We start from the raw sequence: 21,374 nt of genomic DNA, 5'->3' as shown, positions 1-21,374 counted from the left end.
TTCTAAAGTCATGTTCTGCTTGGAATTATAAGGTCTTGTCTGGCAGATCATTCACTGAAGCATTACTTTTCAAGCAATACTATCAGTCTACTTATTAATTTAATTAAAAAAAATTAAATAGGGGTTTTAACAATATGTTGATGTTTACAGAAAGTTACATTTTTGCTTCTATAACATTTATTTAATGTTTTAGGATGAATATTTGTTTTCCTGTTCAAATTAAGCATGCAAGGCTGTGCTAAATATTTTGTCCAGTGCAGACGTTACTTCTAAGATGACGATTTAGAGAAAATATTGTCATTTTCTGGGGGAAAAAAAGCTCTGAATGATTTCTATTTGAAAGAAATCTTCACAGAATAAAAGAAATATTAACATTTTACTCAAAAGGAGAATTTGAGTGGTCACGTCACACACAGACACGCACTCGTATGCATGCAGGTGTGTGTGTATGAATTTACAGTTTGTGTGTTTAGATGTGTGTGTTTATATAATCTTTATTTATATTTGTTTGTGTGTGTCTGTGTATACTGTGGACATGCCAAATTATTATGCAAGCCAATTTTCTGATCACAAGCCATTTTGCCAATTCCAAACCGTATCAATCCTAACAATTAATTTAGAATCGAATCATTAAGAAGTGATGTAAAATTGTTAACGAAGCCTGAAGGTGAAAAATACCTTCTATTATGAGCTGCAGATTTATTAAGCAGGTTTGCTTTTGCAGGCACAATGGCCTAAAACAAGGTTCACCACAATGAATAGACAAAAATGCTTAAATTCCCACAAGAAAAGTGCAGAACTGCAGAAACTGAACTGCAACCTATACTTGGAGGCTCCAGAAGTGCTGCATTAAATTCATTTCTGAAATCTGAAAGAGTTTGTGTCAATGATTAGCTTCACACAGACAAAAATGAACAAGTGTTAAATGGAGGTGTTACCATAGCGATGCTTGCGATGTGGTCTATTTTAAGCCCCGGGGTTCATTATACAGCCTGAAAAAGAAACTGCAGAAAAGAAGCAATTCTTAAACTTGAAATTAGCATTTATTTGAACAAGGTTCTTTCCAAATTACAAGTCTTTCTTTTTCATTTCACAAAATATTTACAACAGAAAATCCCTCCATTTTATCCCAAGTATTCAGTTAGTTTCATAATGTTCATTGGTCAATGTTTTTTTTTTAAGTAGTACGTAAAATAAAAAATAAAAATTAAGCAAAAAAACTTCATTCCCTGTTTCAAAAGTCATTTTATAACTGCTTGCAGTTTTATTCTTTCTTTTTTTTTTTGTCTACGAGTGCTCATAAACTCTTTTCCACATGCACTCAGTAACAAACAGGAAGCCTGAGGCTCCGTTGCTTGGAGCCGGAAACGGCGCGAAACACAAGGAAGAACAATTACAGCATTGACAGTAAATGCAGAGGCATCAAGTGCACCATGACCCTCCCGAACACAGGCCATCTCGTCTCCAGCTGACACGTTTGCGCTAAAGCCACCGTTGAGTCAGATATAATGAGAGGCCACGGCTAAACGAAAGAATGCCAAACCAACGCATCCTGCGTTTAACATACAGGATGTGTAGGGGAGCATTTCTGTGGCTTTGAAGGGCGTGAGAGAGAAAGACAGCGGCATCTGGATGAGAGCAGACTGAAGGCTCAGAGGACTGTGAACTCGGGTTGAAGGGCATTTCCATTATAAGCTGCATTCGGTAAGGGAAGGTCAAGCCAAATCAACATTGGCGCCAATGACAATGCTGTGCTGCTCCAGTTTCCGGGTCAGTTCCAAACGTGCTTGTGCTCTTTGTGAGGACATGAAACGTGGAAGGCTGGGAAAAATATACAAAGTTTTTGCTAACAAACAACAGCCATGTGATGTTAATGATAAACCTTTGTGGGCTACAATTCTCTCCTTTAGTTAAGAGCTGACTTGATAGTTTTACTGCGGACGTCAACGGTAATTGCCAAAATTTGGATCTTACAAAAGAAAGTGCAACATTATTGATGATTCAACCAACGAGCGTCTCGGTGAGTGCTATTTTGAGGAGAGCAACTTGCGTTCATGGTACAGAATCACAACACCATTAGTGCCTAAATAATGTGCAAAGCTATGCTTGACTTTGTGATATGAACTTTCTCGGACTTCATCCAAGATGATTGATTAGATCTGCGTACAAAAGAAAATGCCCCACATGCATCTCTCGGCGGAAAACAAAAAGACGCCCCATCTGGTGACTGGCAGCAGTCACTGGAGCAGGGGTTAACTGGTGACGTAATGCTTGGTGGAAGACTGGCCGTAGAGGCTATAGAAGTCAGTGTGCCTGTGCGACTGAGATGCGTCAATCCAGTCGCGCATGGACAAGCTCTGGAGAGACTGGGACATGGCCGGGGCGGAAGGCAGAGGGGCATGCGAGTACTCCTGCGAGCTCACCGGCCAGGGGAAGGAGCTGGAGCGCGGGTAGGGCGGGTGACCGCGGTGGTTAGACACGGAGGGCACCCCTGAGCAGTAACAGTTATCCACCGTGCACATCAGGATCTTGCGCGCTCCATACTGAGGCAGCTGGGAGCTGCTGCCGTTTGGGTAATGGGAGTGTGGGAACACCGAGGTGGAGTGTGGTAAAGGTTGAGAGCCGGAGGCTGAGCTGCTGCTTCCGACATGTTGGCCGGAGCCGCACGGCCCTAGAGCTTGCTGGGAGGACTGACCTTCGCCTGGGGCAGAGCCCTGAGTAAGACTCAAGCACGGCTGCTTGGCGGACGCAGGACCTGACGAGGAGGAAGAGTCCATGTAGCTCGCGCCTGCTCGGCTGCTCCCGCTGCCTTCGGGGAATGCCATCGAGTGCCTGCGCTTCTCGCATAGGTATGCCGGAATACTCTGGAAAAAGTTAGCAGGAGCGCTGAAGGGGGCTGGAGATGGAAGAAAGCAAATGATATAAATGGTTAATTATTCAGAGAGAACAGCTGGATGCAGCATCAGATGGTTTTCTGTAATTAATGGTTAAATGGGAGTCATTTTGTTCATAGCTACCTTCCAGCATCTTGCAGAGATTCTTCTCTCGTTTTGAGATTTCAGACAGAAATAGTTTGGAGTTGAGGCTGCCCACTTTGTATGGTGACAGTGTGCTGCCCACGTACGACTGAGACCTGGAGTCCAAAACGAAGAAAGTTAGCCATGCAAGTTAATGTTTACAGTTACACAATAACAGGACAGGAATGATGATGACTAATGAAACTCATAATAATGATTCATGTATGAAAACTTTGCAGTGACTCACCTGTCCATTAGTATTTTCACAGATTTTGTGTTCTGAAAAGTAAAAAGTAATTATACGTTAGATCAATAAGAGGGTTCCTAGACTGACAAAAAGCCCTGGAAGGTTTTCTTGCATAAGCAAATTAAGTTCTAATCTCACAAATGTGTGTCGTAAATGTGGTCTCAACAAGCAGTAATTACCATTTCATTAATAATTATAATATGTATGCTTGTGTGGATGGCCGACACGGTGGCTCAGTGGTTAGCACTGTCGCCTCACAGCAAGAAGGTTGCTGGTTCGAGTCCCAGGTGGGTCTGTGTGGAGTTTGCATGTTCTCCCAGTGTTCACGTGGGTTTCCTCAGGGTACTCTGGTTTCCCCCAGTCAAAAAAGACATGTGCTATAGGTGAAATGATTGAACTTTACTGGACGTAGCATATGTGTGTAAATCAGTGTGTATGGATTTTTCCCAGTACTGCAGCTGGAAGGGCATCCGCTGTGTAAAACACATGCTGGATAAGTTGGCAGTTCATTCCGCTGTGGCCCCCCCTGATGAATAAAGGGCCGAGGGAAAATGATTGAATGAATGTGTGGAAAGCAATGTCAAGATAGATTTAGATACAAATGCAGGCCATACCCAGAAGTGTTGTGTGTGGGATTTTGAACAATAATCTTGTTGTGTGAGTTTTGGCATGCTAAATATAGCAGGAAAAAAGCAGAACTGATCTTTTTGCCAGTCAAGAACCTAAAATAAGCCTGAATACTAGTATTCAAGGACAAGATAATAAGGGGAGCCAGTGGAACATGCATGTCTGCAGAGGACTTTCTTTTGCTTCCGTTTGTTTGAATAGCTCAAAACCTTCTTTCCTGTTGATACACAGTTAAAGTCAGAATTATTAGCTCCCCTTTGAAAATTCTTATAACTCTATATATATATATATATATATATATATATATATATATATATATATATATATATATATATATATATATATATATATATATATATATATATTTCCCAAGTGTTTAACAGAGCAAGGAAATTTTCACAGCATGTCTGATAATATTTTCTTCTGGAGAAAGTCTTATTTGTTTTATTTTGGCTAGAATAAAAGCAGTTTTTATTTTTTGTCAAAATTATTAGCCCCTTTAAGCTATATATTTTTTTCGATAGTCTACAGAACAAACCATCATCATACAATAACTTGCCTAATTACCCTAACCTGCCTAGTTACCCTAATAGTTAAGCCTTTAAATAAGCACTTTAAGCTGTATAGAAGTGTCTTGAAAAATATCTAGTCAAATATCATTTACTGTCATCATGGCAAAGATAAAATAAATCAGTTATTAGAAATAAGTTATTAAAACTATTCTATTTAGAAATGTTGAAAAAAATCTTCTCTCTGATAAACAGAAATTGGGGAAAAAATAAATAGGGGGTCTAATAATTCTGACTTCAACTGTATGAATATAGTACGCTAAACAGTATTTGCCCAACATTAAACCCTTTAAATCTCCTTCGATTAATTACCATAAATGTTTCTAAATACATATTTAGCTCCTGAAAAATGAACACCCAGATCTCATTTTGAAATGCATAAATCTAAACAAGACCCAACCTGACAAAAACACTTCACATTTCCTGGATTCCACAGAGGTGAACTGTATATCCAGCAGATGAAAAATAGAAACCTACTCTCCAGAGGCCTAAAAATAATCATTTTCCATCATTTTTGTATACTATTACAATCTGCAATAAATCTGACTTCAGCCAAGCAGAAAAATACTCTTCAATATCATCTTTCTCCATGACAAAACACAAAAGCGCTGTTAAATATGGGGAAATGTCACCATTTATAACAACAAAAGACTGCGTGGTATTGACAATGGCAATAAAAGGCAGGTCACCTTCATAAAACCGATGTCCTCTGCCTTATCGAAAACCATCTGGATGGAGCTGAGCAGTTTCTTTGCCTCTTGCTGTTTCTGGTGAAGCTGCAGGGCCTGCGCAGAGTTCTCCTGGCAGAATTTCGAGTGGGCTTTATCCAGGACCTCCAGGGTCTTCCCCAAATCCTCCTCCAAGAGCTGCTGCATCTTCTGATACTGCAGCTGCACCTCCTCCTTCAGGTGCTGCACTTTGTCCTGAGGTTTAACACAAACACCAATTACTATGCAAGTCGTGCGCCGTCTTTTACGGAGGCTGAATCTGATGCGGATGATTAGGGAGAGCCACTGAGGAACTGGATTGGTTATGGTACAAGAACCAGGCGCAACCTTTATCACAAACCTGTGCAAATGTACTAATGTGGTCATTAATCACAGTAATAGGAAGAGCGTCCTGTATTAGTGCTTGGTTTTAAAGCTCGCAAAAGCAATGGATTCAATTGCTTGGCTAATAATAATAATGTTATTTGGCTTGTCAGAGTTTCACACTTACTTCCATGAGACATTTGTCAGATTCTAGTTTGTAGAGTTGCTCCTCTATGTCCTGAACCCGGTCCTCGATCCGATCCTGCTGTTTAATCAGCATTTGCTAAAATACAAAAGCATAAGATTAGGCCAATGTCTTTATTTAATTTAAGTTATAATATTTCATCATGTTGAGATAATCAGCTGATAGAAACATGTTGTAATCCATTAGAAACATATATAATGGTCAAGCTAGTGACATTTTCATAAACCATATTCAACCCTTCGCTTGTTTCGAAAGTATTTGAGTTTCTTCTGTTGAACACAAAAGAAGATATTTAAAAAAATGCTGTTTGATTGTCACAATACTGGAACTCAGTCATCAGTTCACCGAACTCACCGCTATTTACTGTGTAAACACCGATATAGAGACAATGGAGCATTTCAAAGTAGGGCTGTGCGATTAATCGAAATCGAATCACAATTCAGATTTGAAACTTTGCATTTAGCTAATCGCAAGAAGCTGTGATATAAATATGTATTATTTAATTTCCCCCGCCCAGAGCAAACGCGTGAATGGCATCTGTGTGTGACAGTTTTACTAGCCAATTGAGTAATCACATTCCTAATCAGAATTGCGCAACCAAACTATGCGGAATGCCCACAAAAAACCCAAACAAACAGGAAGGCACGGACGAGATGGATGATGGTGACTGCCGCTTCAGAAACATTAATAGATTCAATATCAAATTCATATCAAAGAAAAACAGGACATTAGTAATATGGGAATATTTTGGTTTCAAAGTGTGTATTTCGCGTGCATTCACAGCTCCCAACGCAGGTATGTGCATCGTCTGGAGTGACTGACTGTAATGTAATGTACTATACAAACAAAATTTGTCATTTTATTTTCATAGGACAGTTATATATAGATGCATTAGTTGCAGAATTTTAAAGCAGTTTAAAGATTTAAATGCTTCTTATTGGATATTACATCATTCAATGCGACAATAAACATAACTGTACGGATAGTTTACGACCTACTAACTACAGTTTGCTTTAAGCACGTTGACAAATTTAGTAACAAACTAGCTATTAGAAAGAACTTACAAACAGCTGGTGCAACCCTACCCAGGAGATAACTAATGCCATAACGCACTACCCTGCTAAAGACACGGTGCCTTTTAATGCAGTGACCAAATAGAGAATAGCAAAATTCATCTAAATGCAAGATAGACACATCTCGTCTCTTCTGTCTCACACCTATTTTAGCCATTTTGGAGTACCACAGCTGTACGTTTAACATCATGATATTTTGTGTAGCATCTGTGATAATTATTTTGTTTTAGACAATATAAGCAACAGAAAGGCTCTTATCAGCCATATTAGTTTGCTGAGTGTTCTGTATTTTAATAATTATTATCTTTTGTTTGTATAATAAGCTACACTCCCTTGAGTTTCATTTATTTACAGAAATGTAAGGTCATTTGATTTGTGCTAACTGTTTGCTCTAGGGAAAAATGGGTGTTTAATTTCTGAATATTTAAAAACAATTTTGAATAAATGTTTAGGTTAGTTAATATATTTTCAGTTCACACTCAGTAACACTCACTGCATTTTAGCAGTAAGAAGCTACAATACAGATTATTGAGCTGAAGCTTGACTTCCAAATTAAATCACAAATCAAATCAAATATCTGTCAAAAAAACAAAAAAATGCAATTAGATATTTTTCTCAAATCGCATTGCCCTATTTCAGAGTCGCATCAATCAGCCGGTTTGTCTATAAGCTGGCATACAAGCGATCTGCTGTTGAATCGCGGCTTTAAAGTGCTCCAGTGTCCCTGTATCTGTGGTTACACTCAGTAAACAGCAGCGAGTTCGGTAAACTGATGACCTTCACAACCAATCACAGTCATTTCTGTTGAGCACGTGAACACAATGGCAAATCAGCGCTGTTTAAGAACGTGCTCAACAGTACTCAAATGTTCGTGGGAAATGGACATTTTTAAAATGTCAGTATCGGTTGGTACCGAGTACCAGTATCGTGACAAACCTAGGACCAACTGACTTCCATAGTAATACTTCTTCCTGCCATGGAAGTCAATGGGAAGTCAAAATATCTTCTATTGTGTTCAGCAGATTAAAAAAAAAAAAAACACTCATAAAGGTTAAAACCACACAAGGCAGAGTACATGATGAAGGCATTTTCATTTTTTGAGTGAACTAACCCTTTAATGCAAGAGAGAGAGAGAAAAAAGTATGTGTCATTTCCAATATGCAATGCAATTTGTACGCAATTACACAATAATAAAAAGATTATGCAGAATCCGCAAACATTCTGGATGCTGTAAATGGTATGAAATTACCAAAATGTCACTAAAATCGCATGCCTCGCTGAAATGTCAATTCTACCACCATCATTTGTTATGGAAACATTGCATGACCTGACGTACAGTGGAAATGACTCTTTGGCGGCAAAAAAAGGCTTTCAGAACAAAAGAGGGACTGTGTTTGTAAATGTGTGTTGGACATGGTCAATAAATTAGTGTATAAAACTGGGGTTTCATGAACACTAAACAAAATGATTGACATCTGATTTCATGTACGCATCAATATGACACAGAAAAAAACATAAAACTTCTGCTTTTAAATTTATTCACCAAATCTACTGCCATTCTCACAGTCTATTAATAAAAGCAATGAAGAATCACAAAAACATTGTGTTTTTTCTTTTAGCAAACCTGCTCTGCAAACTAAAATGTGCAAATATTGTTGCTTAATTATACATGAACAGAAAGATTCATGAATATTCAACATTTCACCCAGCCCAAAGATCACATATAATTGACAATGGGTTGAATTCAAGCTCTGTGTAGAATATTCAGAAAACACTGGATGCTGGAACACAAATACTGTATAGTTTAAGCTACAAACTCTGAATTCTTGATATAAGAAAATCACTTTCATTCTGTTGCCAGACAATAGCATCGATCAACAATCTAGTAGGCATGGGCTGGTATAAGATTGTGACTGTATGAAAACCTTGAAAAAAAATATCATGGTTTCACAGTGCTGTGATTGCTGCTCTAAAATGTGTTTAAACATTTAAAATATTTTGGAGCAGTAAACGTCAAGCTAAATAATTAAAATGAATCATTAGCTGTGTTTTCATTCAAAAATGCATGACCTTTTTAATGCGCATTCTGGAAAATGTACAGTAAAAGTGTTTCCATCGCAGTTTATGTGCATTTTTTCTTATCAAATACAAAGTTTAGCCTACTCAGTTATGCGCATGTTATTTATGTGCATTTTCAAAATTTATGCGCAACTTGGCGTTTCCATTAACCATTTTTTATGTGCATATCCAAAATGCTCATAAAAATAGGTGGATGAAAAGTAGCTATTGATTGTGTTCATTAGTTTTAAAAACAGATTTATTTACAATTTTGAACAGCATCTTAGGATATCTTTTCTGCTGGAGATACTGTTGTCCTAAAAACAAAACGTTAATAAAAAATAAATAAATAAATTTGGCCATTTAAAACCTTGACTTTTCCAAACCGCGGTATACCTCGAAAACGGTTGTCGTCCCATGTAGGCATGGGCCGGTATAAGATTGTGACGGTATGATAACCTTAAATAAAAATATCACGGTTTTACGTTATTGTGATAGATGCTCTAAAATATGTTCTTTTTAAATGCCTGAGTAAAAAAACTAAAACTTTTTCCCCTTTAAACACAATATATTTTATTTTATGAAACATTTAAAATATTTTGGAGCAGTAAACATGTCAGGCTAAATAATTAAAATGAATTCATAGCTATGTTTCCATCCAAAAATGCGAATGAACTTTATGCGCAAAACTGGATTAACACTTTAAAGATGTGCAAATAAAGCACCGTTTCCATCCAACGAGTCAAAGTGAACAAAATCATCACTTCTTGATTAACTGGCGCCAAATATCAACAGTAAAAACAGAATTTGCTGTGTTAGGAGAAGCTGTGTGAATCTTTTCTTCATTTAATAAATGACTTGCACCTTAAAAGACAAACCTGACATGCAGTAAACGCTCGTGTGTTTAAAGGCGTGAGATGTGGAGCACACACGCTCTTGATTCTGGAGGTCATTATAGATGTAATAACACTAATACCGAAACGGTTAAGGCATTTTAGAATGACTAAAATAACATTTTAGATGTTTTACAATGTGCTCAGCCTGCTGCTTTTTCCATTCACACACATTTTTAACATCACATGATCTCTTATAACAAAATCACATGACCTTTTTAAATGCACATACTTGAATTTGTTCGGTAAAAGAGTTTCCATCACAGTTGATGCGCATCTTTTCTTATTGAATAAAAAGTTTATCCTACTCAGTTATCCTACTCAGCTTGTTTTTTATTCACAATTTCAAAATGTATGCGCATCTTGGCATTTCCATCAACTGTTTTTTATGCGCATATCCAAAATGTGCATTATAATAGGTGGATGGAAATGTAGTTACTGACTTCTGCTGTCTTCATTAGTTTCAAAAACACAGTTTTTTTAAAAACATTTTAAGACGCCATCTTTGGATATCTTTTCTGCTGGAGATGCTGTTGTCCTAAAAACAAAACAATGGTTTAGCAGAAAATGTTGGCGTTTTTAAAACCTTGACTTTTCCCAAACCACGGTATTCACCTTATTCTACGCCTACGAGCGGGCACAGCCATTTGAATCTTTTTGGCTCGAGACTTCCTGTCTCATTAACTTACATTTATTTTTAGACGTTAAAAACAGCTCGTTATGCTGCTTGATGTTGCAAACTGATATTTTCTTATTATAAGATTCTACAGTGTCTGTATAATCATGCAAACATTTGTTTGTGGAGCAAGTAGTTTGAACGTTTTCTGCTGTTTATTTTTTCTAGTCATTTCTCCTATAGACGACTGAATCGAAAGTTTTAAAACAAATCGCAAAACGAGCGCACTTCCGCATTGAAGAATAGAGTCAATACCTTGAAAACGGTTATCATCCAATGCCTACAATCCAGTATTTATATAAACCAGCAAATTCTTTCAAAAACAAATCATTTCTACATCATAAATCTAAGAATGCGCCACTAAGAGACAAAAAGACAAAAAGTTCTGCTGTGATGGCACGAAATGTAACTTTGCTAACTTCCTGTTCCTTTCTCTTTCAATGAATGCAATTGTCAAGGCCCCACAGAGAAGGGCTGGTGGCTGAAGAGGAATTTCAATTATTTTCCTTTCATATTCAACGGCAAACAAAGGGGGGACAAAAAAAAAAACGCAATCAACAAACGACTGACAGAAGTTCAGTGGTACCTTAGGAACAAACCAAATTAGTTTTAATTAAACAAACGCCTCATGCGAGAGGCAGTCACTAAAAAGAAGGTGGGGGTGCTGTCATGGCAACAAAGCTCTTTTTTTCATATCTGTATATTCAGAGGGGAATATGAGGGAGGGAAAAGGAGGAGGAGAAGGAACGACAGCATAGAGGAGAGCAAAGAGAAAGAAGGAAGGCTCATTTCACACCGTCTTTCCCCATTTTGTCTTTGTCTGCGTCCAAGGCAGAGACAAATCGTGTTGACCCTGCGAGTGTGTATTTTGGAGCAAAGCTCTATAATGAATGCAGGCTAGCTCACCGATAAAAGTGCTTCCTGTAGAAAGAGGACAAACCTCATCCACATCAAGCCACTTACGCTCTAAAGCTTACAGGCCAAAAAGTGGGCTTGCGCTGGCAAAGTTGACTGAGGGCACGTCTAATTTAGCGTCATGACGTCAAATTGTAATAACCTTACATGAAAGCTTAAACAAAACAGGTATTCCTTGGTGAAGTCAATTTTGGTATTTTCCTTCATGTTCAGGAGTAACGCCATTATATAATTCTGATTCATCTCAGCTACAAAGAGTAAAAAAAAAACACACACACACACCAAGGGAATCAATGTCAGTCTTCAGAATGCAGCAATACAGGACAAACGCAGGACCCGGAGAGGGATGCGCTGCAAACTAATGATCTTCAATCACACCGTCTGACAGACGCTTATAACAGCTGACTGTACCCTCTGTGCCAAATGAACTACATCAATCACTGCCGATGATACGCGCAGCCAAACCTTTTCCTTTCAACAGATTTTGTTTGCTGAGCGTATGACAAATTGGATCCACAATCACATGGTGCTGGGTAAACGGAGTTGTTTTCGCGGATCTCGCTTGTGCATCAACCGATTTTCTTGTGGCGCAAATCCATTGCTTAGATTTGGATGCAAGGAATTGGAATTGGCGGTGAATCAGATTCATACAGACTACAGTAACCTTCCATCATTACCAAAAACTATTACATATTTACAGCAAGATGTAGAATATCCGTCTTGGCACAGCTGGAGATCGCTTTTCAGAGCCAATAGCTTGTTTAAAGCCATATGGAGGGGATTTCTGTTAAATTACTGCAGTAATTCAGAGGGATACCTCACCAACAAAAGGTATAATTATTTATTTAGCATCACGTCCTCTGTGAAAACCTGTTTGTTTGTAGAATACAGCACAATCCATTCTGAAACATGTTTTTGTCCTTACAATAAAAGTGACTGTGTTCCATGGTCACTTTTGGATTTCCCTGATTTTCAATGTAGGGACAAAAGATGTCTTTAAATGCTAATTATTTTTTAGTTCTTGTTCTGCAGTAGGCCATTATTAATTTTGTGTTGGCAATGAATTATGCATATTTTCAGGTAGGGTTAATCGATGTCGACCAATTTGGCATTGTATGATGTCAAACGTAAACATCGCAATGGACAATGGCATCATCTTCATAGGTGACATTGAATTAATTATTTATGAATAATTAATTAATCCATAACGAATGAATTATTTGTAGCCTATCGTTTCAACTACCTGACCTGCATGGTCTTTGTTTTACCAATAACCAAATCATAAATAAATAAAGATTAAATACGCACAAATTACTATCTGTCAATCACCTTTTTCCGCAGGACTCTGCGTGAATAAGCAGAGTGATCTGTGTCGTTATAATGGCAACAACAAACTTGGTTGGTAAAAAAGGTGCACAACCAAAAGGAACAAACCAACAGTATCTGAGGTTTTCACTAAAATTATTAAGTACAAGCGTGAAAATAAAAGATTGAAGCAGTGTACTGACGCTGTGACACGTTACCTGATAGATTCAAAAGACAGAAAAGTTGTTAGATAAATCAATTAAGATTAATTAAATATCACGTTTAACAACTATAGTGAGACGCGATCCAGCAATACATCCTTGATAAACTGTCTGACATGCACTGCTCTCTGGGGTTTTGTGCTCAAAGTACCCGCTGACTGCCTGGAGCTCAGAGTGTGTGTGTGTGTGTGTGTGTATGTGGTCATGTGATGTGCGTTTTCAGTAGTATAGTGCGGATGGAGATCTTTTCAGAAACACTAGGCGAAACGACAGTGTGAATGTGGATCGTTTTCGTTCTAAAATGCCATTTTAAAACTAAGACGTATTAGTGTAAACGGGGACCAAAGCCTGGTTTGTACTTTTGCGTCAAGTGATCAGCGTGACCAGCGGCGCATGCAACACACGTAGATGTGCATTCATACTTCTGTGCGCTGTTCCTATTGCTCTGAAATAACACTTCCGAAATGCTAGCTGGCAGTGAGGTGTTTATGCTCCTTTGTGTCGAGTTTCTTCGCTGGTGTTTTGTTTTGTTTTATTCTGAACGCTTTCTAAATGTACAAGTGGTTCAAACTCGCTCATTTTGAGGCAGTAACAGGCGGATGTGCAACAACTTTAACGATAAGGTAAACACAAAGCAACAGTCTCCCTCCGGAGCTACTTGTAAACAGTCACTCCAACGGACTCGCGCAGCTCTTGGCCCCACCCACACTCATCACCGCTTCCAAGCTGACCAATCACAGAGCTTGCGCAGTTACATTTTTTTGAGAAGTGCACGTCAGCGACGTTGACGCCCACGGTGAGGGCTGAGCAACCACGCGTAGGCTGCGCTGTAGCATAAGCGCGCGCTTGACACAGAAGTATAAATCAGCCATAAGTGTGTATTTTTTGTGAGTGACTTGCTGCTATGATGGGGGCGGGGCGAAGAATCACGATGCCAACTCAGCATTGTAATGTCTATCGGCCATCAGCGATGAATGATGGACTCGACCCAATCCTACTTTGAGAAATCACTGTTATTCAGTTTTTTTTCATATAACCTTGGTTTAAGCATGTTATTATATTTTCTTGTATTTACTTACAATGAGTGATAAATGTTATTAAAAAAATTAGCTCAATCGTTTATTTTAATGAAATGAAAATTAATAACATTTATATAATTTAAAATGATAAAAAAAATTTTACTAAATAAAAATTAAAAAATAGAAACCACATTATTATTAGATTGTCAAACCATGATAACATTAATAAATAATCACGTCTTGTTCTGCAGAAAGAAAATACATATGAATAAATACATTTGAATTTTGGATGAGCTGCCCCAATAAACTGCAGTCTGCATTAAATAGCCTACAAGGAATCTGGTGTCACGTTTGGTTTCTTAAAACACAAGTTCACCATCTACTCCTTTACGGATTAAATCGGTGTTTATCTACATCAACAATCAGGAACAGAAGAAAGGTCAAGAAGCAGAAAACCGCATGGAGACAGAGAATGTCTTTGAAGCTCTAGGATCTAAGACCATGGCCTAATTGTAGTGACTGATGAGCTCGGGCTGCCGGCAGAAGCCTGGAGGCTGGAACCTAATACCTCATGGCAGCGGTGCTGGCTTGCCATCCAGGACGGACCTCTCTCAAGGGGGAATGGGGGTAGGGTGCTCAAAATCACTGTCATTTCATACCAGCGTCTCTTCCGCCAAGGTCAGATTGAACAAGGCAATAGCAACCTTGCCCTCAGCTACAGCCCCAGACAGAGCCATTTTGCCTCACAGCAGATGAACAGGGAAGGACAATGAAGATGGTAAACTTAAGATACACAAACACCAGAGAAAACCAACTCTGGAAATCCCATAGCATCCCCAACAGGATTGGTTTTGGTTTCAGATAGCTTGGGCAACACCATGGCAAGGGTTTGTTTTGTAGATTGATTGGTCATTGCGTATCACAGAAATGAGATAACTGATGGCATTTGGATTTATATAATCAGCATGAATGGAAAGTATGATGACAGCATGCTGCTGAATAAAATCAGAGGCCGTGCTTGACTTCTTATAAAGCTACTGTAAGGAAAAATGGACAAATTTGGTATAAACTGAGAACAAATGTTTGATATTAGTAGTAAATATAAAAGTTTAAAACCCCAACCCTGGTATTTTTATGTGGTTTATAAGTTTCTAGATCTTTAAAAACAAGCAAATGTGGGTTGTTTTGTTGCAGGGGAGTCTGGAAAATGCAAGAGCTTGTTAAGGGTAAATTAAATCCAAATCTGGCCTTTTCCCTCATCTGTGCCACAGAAAATAAGACTCATCATTAAATTCTCCAATCGCAGTCCTCCCCCTCCCCAAAACGCCACGCAAGGATGCACCTGTGCTGGGAAGATAAGCCCAGAGGAGAGCTTCGGTATTGTTTGCAGCTCTACCCAATTGTTTATCATTCAAATGGAAGAAAAAAAAAGGGGGGGGGGGGGGGGAAGGGGAAAGAATAGTTAGCAACTACAACTGATAAACCTCGCCAGCTCCTCCGCCAAATCCATAACCTTTAGTCTGAAGTAAAACAAAGTAGTTGTGGCCACTTACTCTGATATCGTTACGCCTGACTTCGATATCGCACACCGCGTGGCCGTGGTTGGTAGCACATCTGGAGAAGCAGCAGTACTGGCAGACAGCCACATGCTCGGTTTCACAATGATACAGTCTGTACTCGTCATGCTGTGGACAGCTCCAGGCCCGAACATCTTCGGCGTCCACCAGTAGGTGTCCAGCATTGGAAGAGGGTTGTTGGAGATGGGTCTGTACATGGGAATGACAGCAGGGTGCATTACACCTGAGGCAAACCTTCTGGGCTTGAAGGGGGGGTCCACGTCGGCACAGAATGCAATGCAACACCGCTGGTGTCTTCTCCACATTTAATGCGTTGAACTTCTCCACAATGTTGGACAACTTGTGGTTCTTCTCCAAAGCTGGCTTTTGAGTGTAGGCGTTGTTGCATTCGGGACAGCGAACCATTCCAGCATCTTTAGACCAGGCCTCATTGATGCACATACGACAGAAGTTGTGTTTGCAAGGGAGCTGCACTGGCTCGGAAAACACATTCAGACAAATTGGGCATATGAGCTCTTCCTCCAGACAGTTCTTCCAATTCTCTGCCATCTTTAAAACAGCATAAACAAGCGCTGATACCTGAAATGGGTGGAGTGGGAACCACAAGGGCCCTGCTTTCTCCCACAAACCTCAACTTGGTGCCAGCGAGAGTATGAACACTCCAGGAGAGAGTACTTTTAGCACACTTTAGCTCAAGGCAACATCATTACACCACCCACTTCTTCATTCGTTCGTGTCAACTGTAGGCGTTGCGAGAATTGCCACAGAGCTAAAGTGGACTTTTTTCGGTCTTGTGACTTTAAATGCCAACACACCGTTTCATATTCTACATGTGTGGCCCTCCCACTAGTTATCTATGAATAATCCAGTCTGCTGACGACCAGCTTGACAGCTCGTCGTTGGCTAGGGCCGTTTTTCGACAACAGCCTCGAGCGAGAGACTAATAAAAGCTTTAGAAAGTAAACGATAATTCTCACGTCAAGGCGTCTGTTGTGTTTTACGACATAGCATCACACAGACATGGATTTTACTCCCAAAGAGGATTATAAATGTCCTGCTAGGTCTCCATACAGACGAGCGTTACACTTTACGTTAAAATAAAACGTATCTCACATCCACGCAGCGTGCTTTTATATTCACATTTCATAGAAAATAACGATAATAACCAAAGCAGTCGGGTAATTCTTACACATATGTGAAGACTGCGCGCATACTAGACTTCCCCCCTCATTATAACAAAGGAACACAGAGTGAACATACACTGGTATGTAACCAAGTCTAGAGAAAACTGGACTGCCAAGTGCATTCACTTTGATCTCTTCGGACGAGAAAATGAAGTGTTGTTCCGATTCACGTCCACAAATAAACAGACAGCCCTTCGTGTAAAAGCGAAACGGTTCACGCTACTGGAGTCTGTCATCTGCCATCTTGCGTCCCTCTTTAAAAATGAAAAAGAAAACGTCTCCGTTTGGCCCCCATCAAGCCTCTCTCGCTTTAGCGCTTGAAAGAAATCAAAAGTGGATTACTGGCGTGGGTTTCATCGTTGTTTCCGAATCCAATCGCGATCAGTTCCTGAGAGCGTGCATCCATGGGTCGATCCTGAAAACGGGCCGATCTCACCATGGTATTATTTATGGGTTTTTTCCCCCTCTTCTCTCGTTCGGGCTTTGATGAGGGTTGGAATGCAGGGACAGAAAAGAGAGTTTCAATACACGCAGAGCTTCACGCTCGCTCCGCCCCTCTCAACGACCACTCCGCCAATCACGTGACTCATCTCCGCTTTGACATGAAAAAGAGGAGGGGCCATGAGCAAAGAGGCGGAGTAACATTTAAAAGGGCATCTCCATTTGGGGAATAACAAGAAGATTTTGGGGGATTTTGAATCATTGAAGTGGCTTGAATCTTTTGAATTCCTTCACTTGTTTATTGATCAGGATTTTTAAAAGAATTATGTATATACTCTTTATGTTTTATTGCTTTAGCTATAGCCTTAAAACTTAAAATTGTTCTGCTTAGGGAACAGATTGTTAACAACTAGTAAACCTTTAAAGGCAGACTTGTTATTTGTAGTTGTGATAGTTTTGTTGAAAACAGTCGTTTTAAAAAAATTAGAGGGACATTACCCACAAATGACAATCCGCTTGTTAAGTGGTGACGTGTTGGTGACGTATGGCGTGCTGTTTCCGGGTCCAAGCCGGCACTCATTTGAACTGAGAAAATATTTGTTTATGATCACTTTTTATTCATATCACACATTAAAGTGAATTTTATATAAAATCATAGTGTACACAACAATCTCTGGACTTGCTGCATCACAAATACCAACATTTTAACAATTTCTAAAAAAATTAATCAATTTCTGGACCTCGGATATTAGGCATAATATATATATATAGCGATCGAGATTTTTCGAAAATATTACAGCGCTTTGTAAACGTTTATTATTACCATTTGATAAGTCTCCCTATACAGTTTATAAGAGCGCTTTGACCCGGGAGCCACATCGCGAGTTTTCACACTTAACAAGTGGATTGTGCCATCATGTTCTCACCCTTGAATTTGTTTCAAATCAGATTTTTTTCTTGTCTGTTGAACACCAAAGAAGACATTTAATAATGCTGAAGTACTGTAACCATCAACTTTCTATGTATTTTATTCATACTTTGGATGTTAATGGTTACAGGTTTCCAGCATTGTTCCTCAGCTTTGCATTTAAAAATGGGCGGTTTGTTTGTTTTCGATCTCCTGGCTTGTGTGAGTTACGCTCTAGTAACATATCTCTGTAAACCAATAGCGTTAAGCTGCGCATGGCTGTGCTTTTTGGTACCCTTTTGTTATGCTAGGTTCTTTTTCGAAAGGGTGCCCAAAAAGTGGTATGGTACAGTTTGCTTTTTGGTACTTTTTGACAGTGGAAACCACCATAAAAGTGTACCGAACCGTACCATATCGCACCACTCAGTGGAAACTGGCCATTTGTGTTCAACAGATCAACAAATTCTGAATGGTTTGGTCAATTAAGGGTGTGTAAATGATTGCACAGTTTTTCTTTTTGGGTAAACTATCCCTTTATTCAAAAGAAGGTAATGATTCACACTCAATTGATTCGTACTGTTTTTATTTTTACTTTTTCTTATATTTCTTACATTTCTTACATAAACTATCCCTTTAATAGCAGAATTCATGCAGAATAATGTACATGTACATGTATCATGATGTTCATTTATAAACTATCAGAAATAAAGGTACTAATCTTGTCACTGGGGTGGGTACCTTTTGAAAAGGTACGTTTTTGTACCTTACAGGGGCACATATGTACTTTACAGGTACAACTTAATACCTGAAAAGTACAAATGTGTACTATCAAGAAACAAAAGTGTACCCTAAAGGTACAAAACTGTACTTTTAAGGTACATATATTTGTATCCTTTAAAAAGGTACCACCTATTTCTGAGAGTGTATAGTTCATGTTCACTTATATAGTCAATTATTTTTGCAATTATTGCTCTTTGTGTAAATGGCTGCAAGATGTCCCAAGTAGGTGTCAACTGTCTTTTCTGTGTAATAAGGCAGTCATCATTAAGTTGTATTGTCTGCAAAGCTAGAAAGCCCTCCAATAGTATCTGGCTGCAGATTTGCACATGCAAGCTGAGACATGCAGCATCACTGTGAGGGGCGGGGTTAGGTGCATGCATTAAAAGCTTTGGATGCTGTGTCAGCTTGCATGTGTACCCAGTCTGCAGCCAGACCATTTTCAATCCTTCACTGGCTTTAAAAGAACAAAATTATATTTAAAAAACAAACTTATATATATATATATCAGTTTTTTAAAGGTGGACAAAGTCCAACTCTTTAGTCTTGGTCTATTTGCCAATATGTACACCAGAGTGCACTTGTATTCTCACCAGTACTCACCAATACTGATAAATTCTGCCTCACACCTATAGAGCACATTTTCATATTTGCTGAATTATCCCAAATCCCAAAAGTCAGATTTCCTGGTTTAATGCTTAATGGACATTAATTATTGCAGAAAATACATATTAAGAAAAAATGCTTAGCTCACCATTCTGATTACATCGACTGAACTTCAGTAGGTCCCACAGCGGTTGTTGCCCTTTTAAGAGGAACTTCGACATCACCAAAAACATGATCAGTTCAGGGAATGGGTGAGAGGGGGATTACGGGGATTTCTTCAAGCTGTAATGACATGAAGTTTGTTAAATTCGCTGACATAATCCAGTCCTTCCCACATAGGAAACTATCCGACACATGACATGCACAGTAGGCTACAGACAAAAAGTCGCATGTATTCAATTCATCCCCTTCACACTCTCGTGGTGTACGTTTTATTAGAAGTGTGTTAGACTAGTAAACACATGCATTGTTGTCATTTAACAATCTCAGTCTTCTAAACAAAGAGACGGAAAGCTGAAGCTCTCGATGCCTCTTTTCTGTATGCTTTGTCCTCATGGGAACTAATTTTACTTAAGTAAGACGAAACCTAGACCCATACCTAGTCATGCGCTGGATTAGCTAATTTTTTTGCCATCGTCCTGGTTTATATATGTTGTGTAGTGTGTTGTCTGTATTTATTTGGGCCTATATAAAAGTGACGCACACTATCAATGCCACAGCACGCATTCAATAAATGAAAAGAGGTTTGTATAACATAAAATATTGTCAGACATATTTAGAAAAAGAAATATTATGAAATGATGAACATTACACAACTATATTTAAGGACACAGACTGCTGCAAGTACTAATTATCTTTCATTTCAATGGTTATACTATGCTATATCATTCTTATCACTAGCTTGTATCTTTATTTTGCGTTTGTCAGCTAGTTTAAAGGTCCCATGAAATTAAATTTTTTTAGACATCAGTATCAGTATTAGGATATCTTTAAGCAAGTGTGCTCCAAAACTGTGACAAGATTCGCGTTTAGAAGATATAAAACCGATGGAAACGTGTAAAGCTTGTAGTTTGTCACTTCTTTCTAAATGGATCAATGGTTTTATTCAGGTCATACTTCAGCTTCTCATCAAATCTTGACCAATCAAATGCTGTCTATCTGACATGCCCTGCCCCTTTCAAGGATTGTTGCTAGATCAAATATGGTTGCAGCCAAAAGTTAACGAAAATGATTTATATTATTAATTACATTTCTTATTAATTGTATTTGATTATCGTCTACGCCCACCCAACCCTGAACCTGACACAGTAATGAAAAAACAGTAGTTGTACCGAGTATTATCAATGTTATCAATTGAATTACCCAATAAATTGTATTTTAAATGTCTACCCCTACCCTAACCCTAAACCCAACTGTCACAGAACCCCTTTAACCCCTTCCAAGACGCTTCTCATTTGCTTTTTATTTGATGCGCTTGAGCTCAACCACTCTCACTGGCAGAGTGGTGATAAAACAAAAAGCTATTGGCTGTTTTTTTAAAGGGGAGGAGCTACACTATGTCCTACCGTCTCTTTGTTTTTCGGTCAAGATTACGTCAAACATTGAAAAACACTTCATGAGACTTTTAAATGAATGAAAAATTCATTAGCGCATGATGATGAACAATTATTTAATTTGTATTTACATTTTATTGTTACCAAAGTAATGAGAAGTATTAAAGCAAACGCTTGCTTAAAATTAACTACAACATTTAAAATGATTGCAATTCTACTCGACTCGGACATCAAAATCTGACATCTTGTATTTTACCAATGTACTTCATTGTGTTCATTAGTATTACACATTGTGCGAGTTATAACAAAAAAAAAGTGTTTAGATCAGAGGAGTCCAAACTTGTTACTGGAGGGCCGGTGTCTTGGAGAGTTTACCTACCCTAATGAAACACACCTGAACCAGCTAATAAAGCTCTTACTAGAAACGTTCTGGCAGGTGTGTTGAAGCAAGTTGGAGCTAAACTCAGCAGGAC

The 21,374-nt window shown here is 38.7% G+C and overlaps 1 protein-coding gene across 4 annotated transcripts; it reads right to left on the bottom strand.

Annotated features, from left to right (window-relative positions):
• Window positions 1–1,021: 1,021 nt before the first annotated feature.
• trim8b (tripartite motif containing 8b) lies at window positions 1,022–20,830 on the bottom strand. Of its 4 annotated transcripts, none has more exons than XM_087275164.1 (7): window positions 20,711–20,830; window positions 19,497–19,630; window positions 5,679–5,774; window positions 5,150–5,383; window positions 3,265–3,296; window positions 3,018–3,133; window positions 1,022–2,896 (listed from the first exon to the last, which is right to left on the bottom strand). In XM_087275164.1, the coding sequence occupies exons 2-7, from the start codon at window positions 19,497–19,499 to the stop codon at window positions 2,253–2,255; spliced, it is 1,125 nt and encodes a 374-aa protein (XP_087131290.1). In that variant the 5' UTR covers window positions 19,500–19,630; window positions 20,711–20,830; the 3' UTR covers window positions 1,022–2,252. The 4 variants fall into 4 exon arrangements, with proteins under 4 accessions (XP_087131290.1, XP_087131291.1, XP_087131289.1 ...); XM_087275165.1 differs by having other exon boundaries at window positions 20,680–20,784; XM_087275163.1 differs by lacking the exon at window positions 20,711–20,830 and adding an exon at window positions 19,947–20,467.
• Window positions 20,831–21,374: the final 544 nt, after the last annotated feature.

This window comes from Danio rerio, chromosome 12, assembly GCF_052040795.2.
Source record: "Danio rerio strain M-AB ecotype USA chromosome 12, GRCz13ab, whole genome shotgun sequence".
Lineage (NCBI taxonomy): Eukaryota > Metazoa > Chordata > Actinopteri > Cypriniformes > Danionidae > Danio > Danio rerio.
The sequence above is the reverse complement of the archived record's forward strand: the minus strand, read 5'-3'. Positions and strand labels throughout refer to the sequence as shown.

Bases quoted from the DNA above. Each gene is read 5' to 3' on its own strand.
- trim8b (NM_001142375.2), bottom strand. From the start codon at position 15,982: ATGGCAGAGAATTGGAAGAACTGTCTGGAGGAAGAGCTCATATGCCCA. The intron at 3,297-5,149 runs GTGACCTGCCTT...TTTACTTTTCAG, and splicing joins AGGACATCGGTTTTATGAAG to AACACAAAATCTGTGAAAAT. The intron at 3,134-3,264 runs GTGAGTCACTGC...TTTGGACTCCAG, and splicing joins GTGAAAATACTAATGGACAG to GTCTCAGTCGTACGTGGGCA.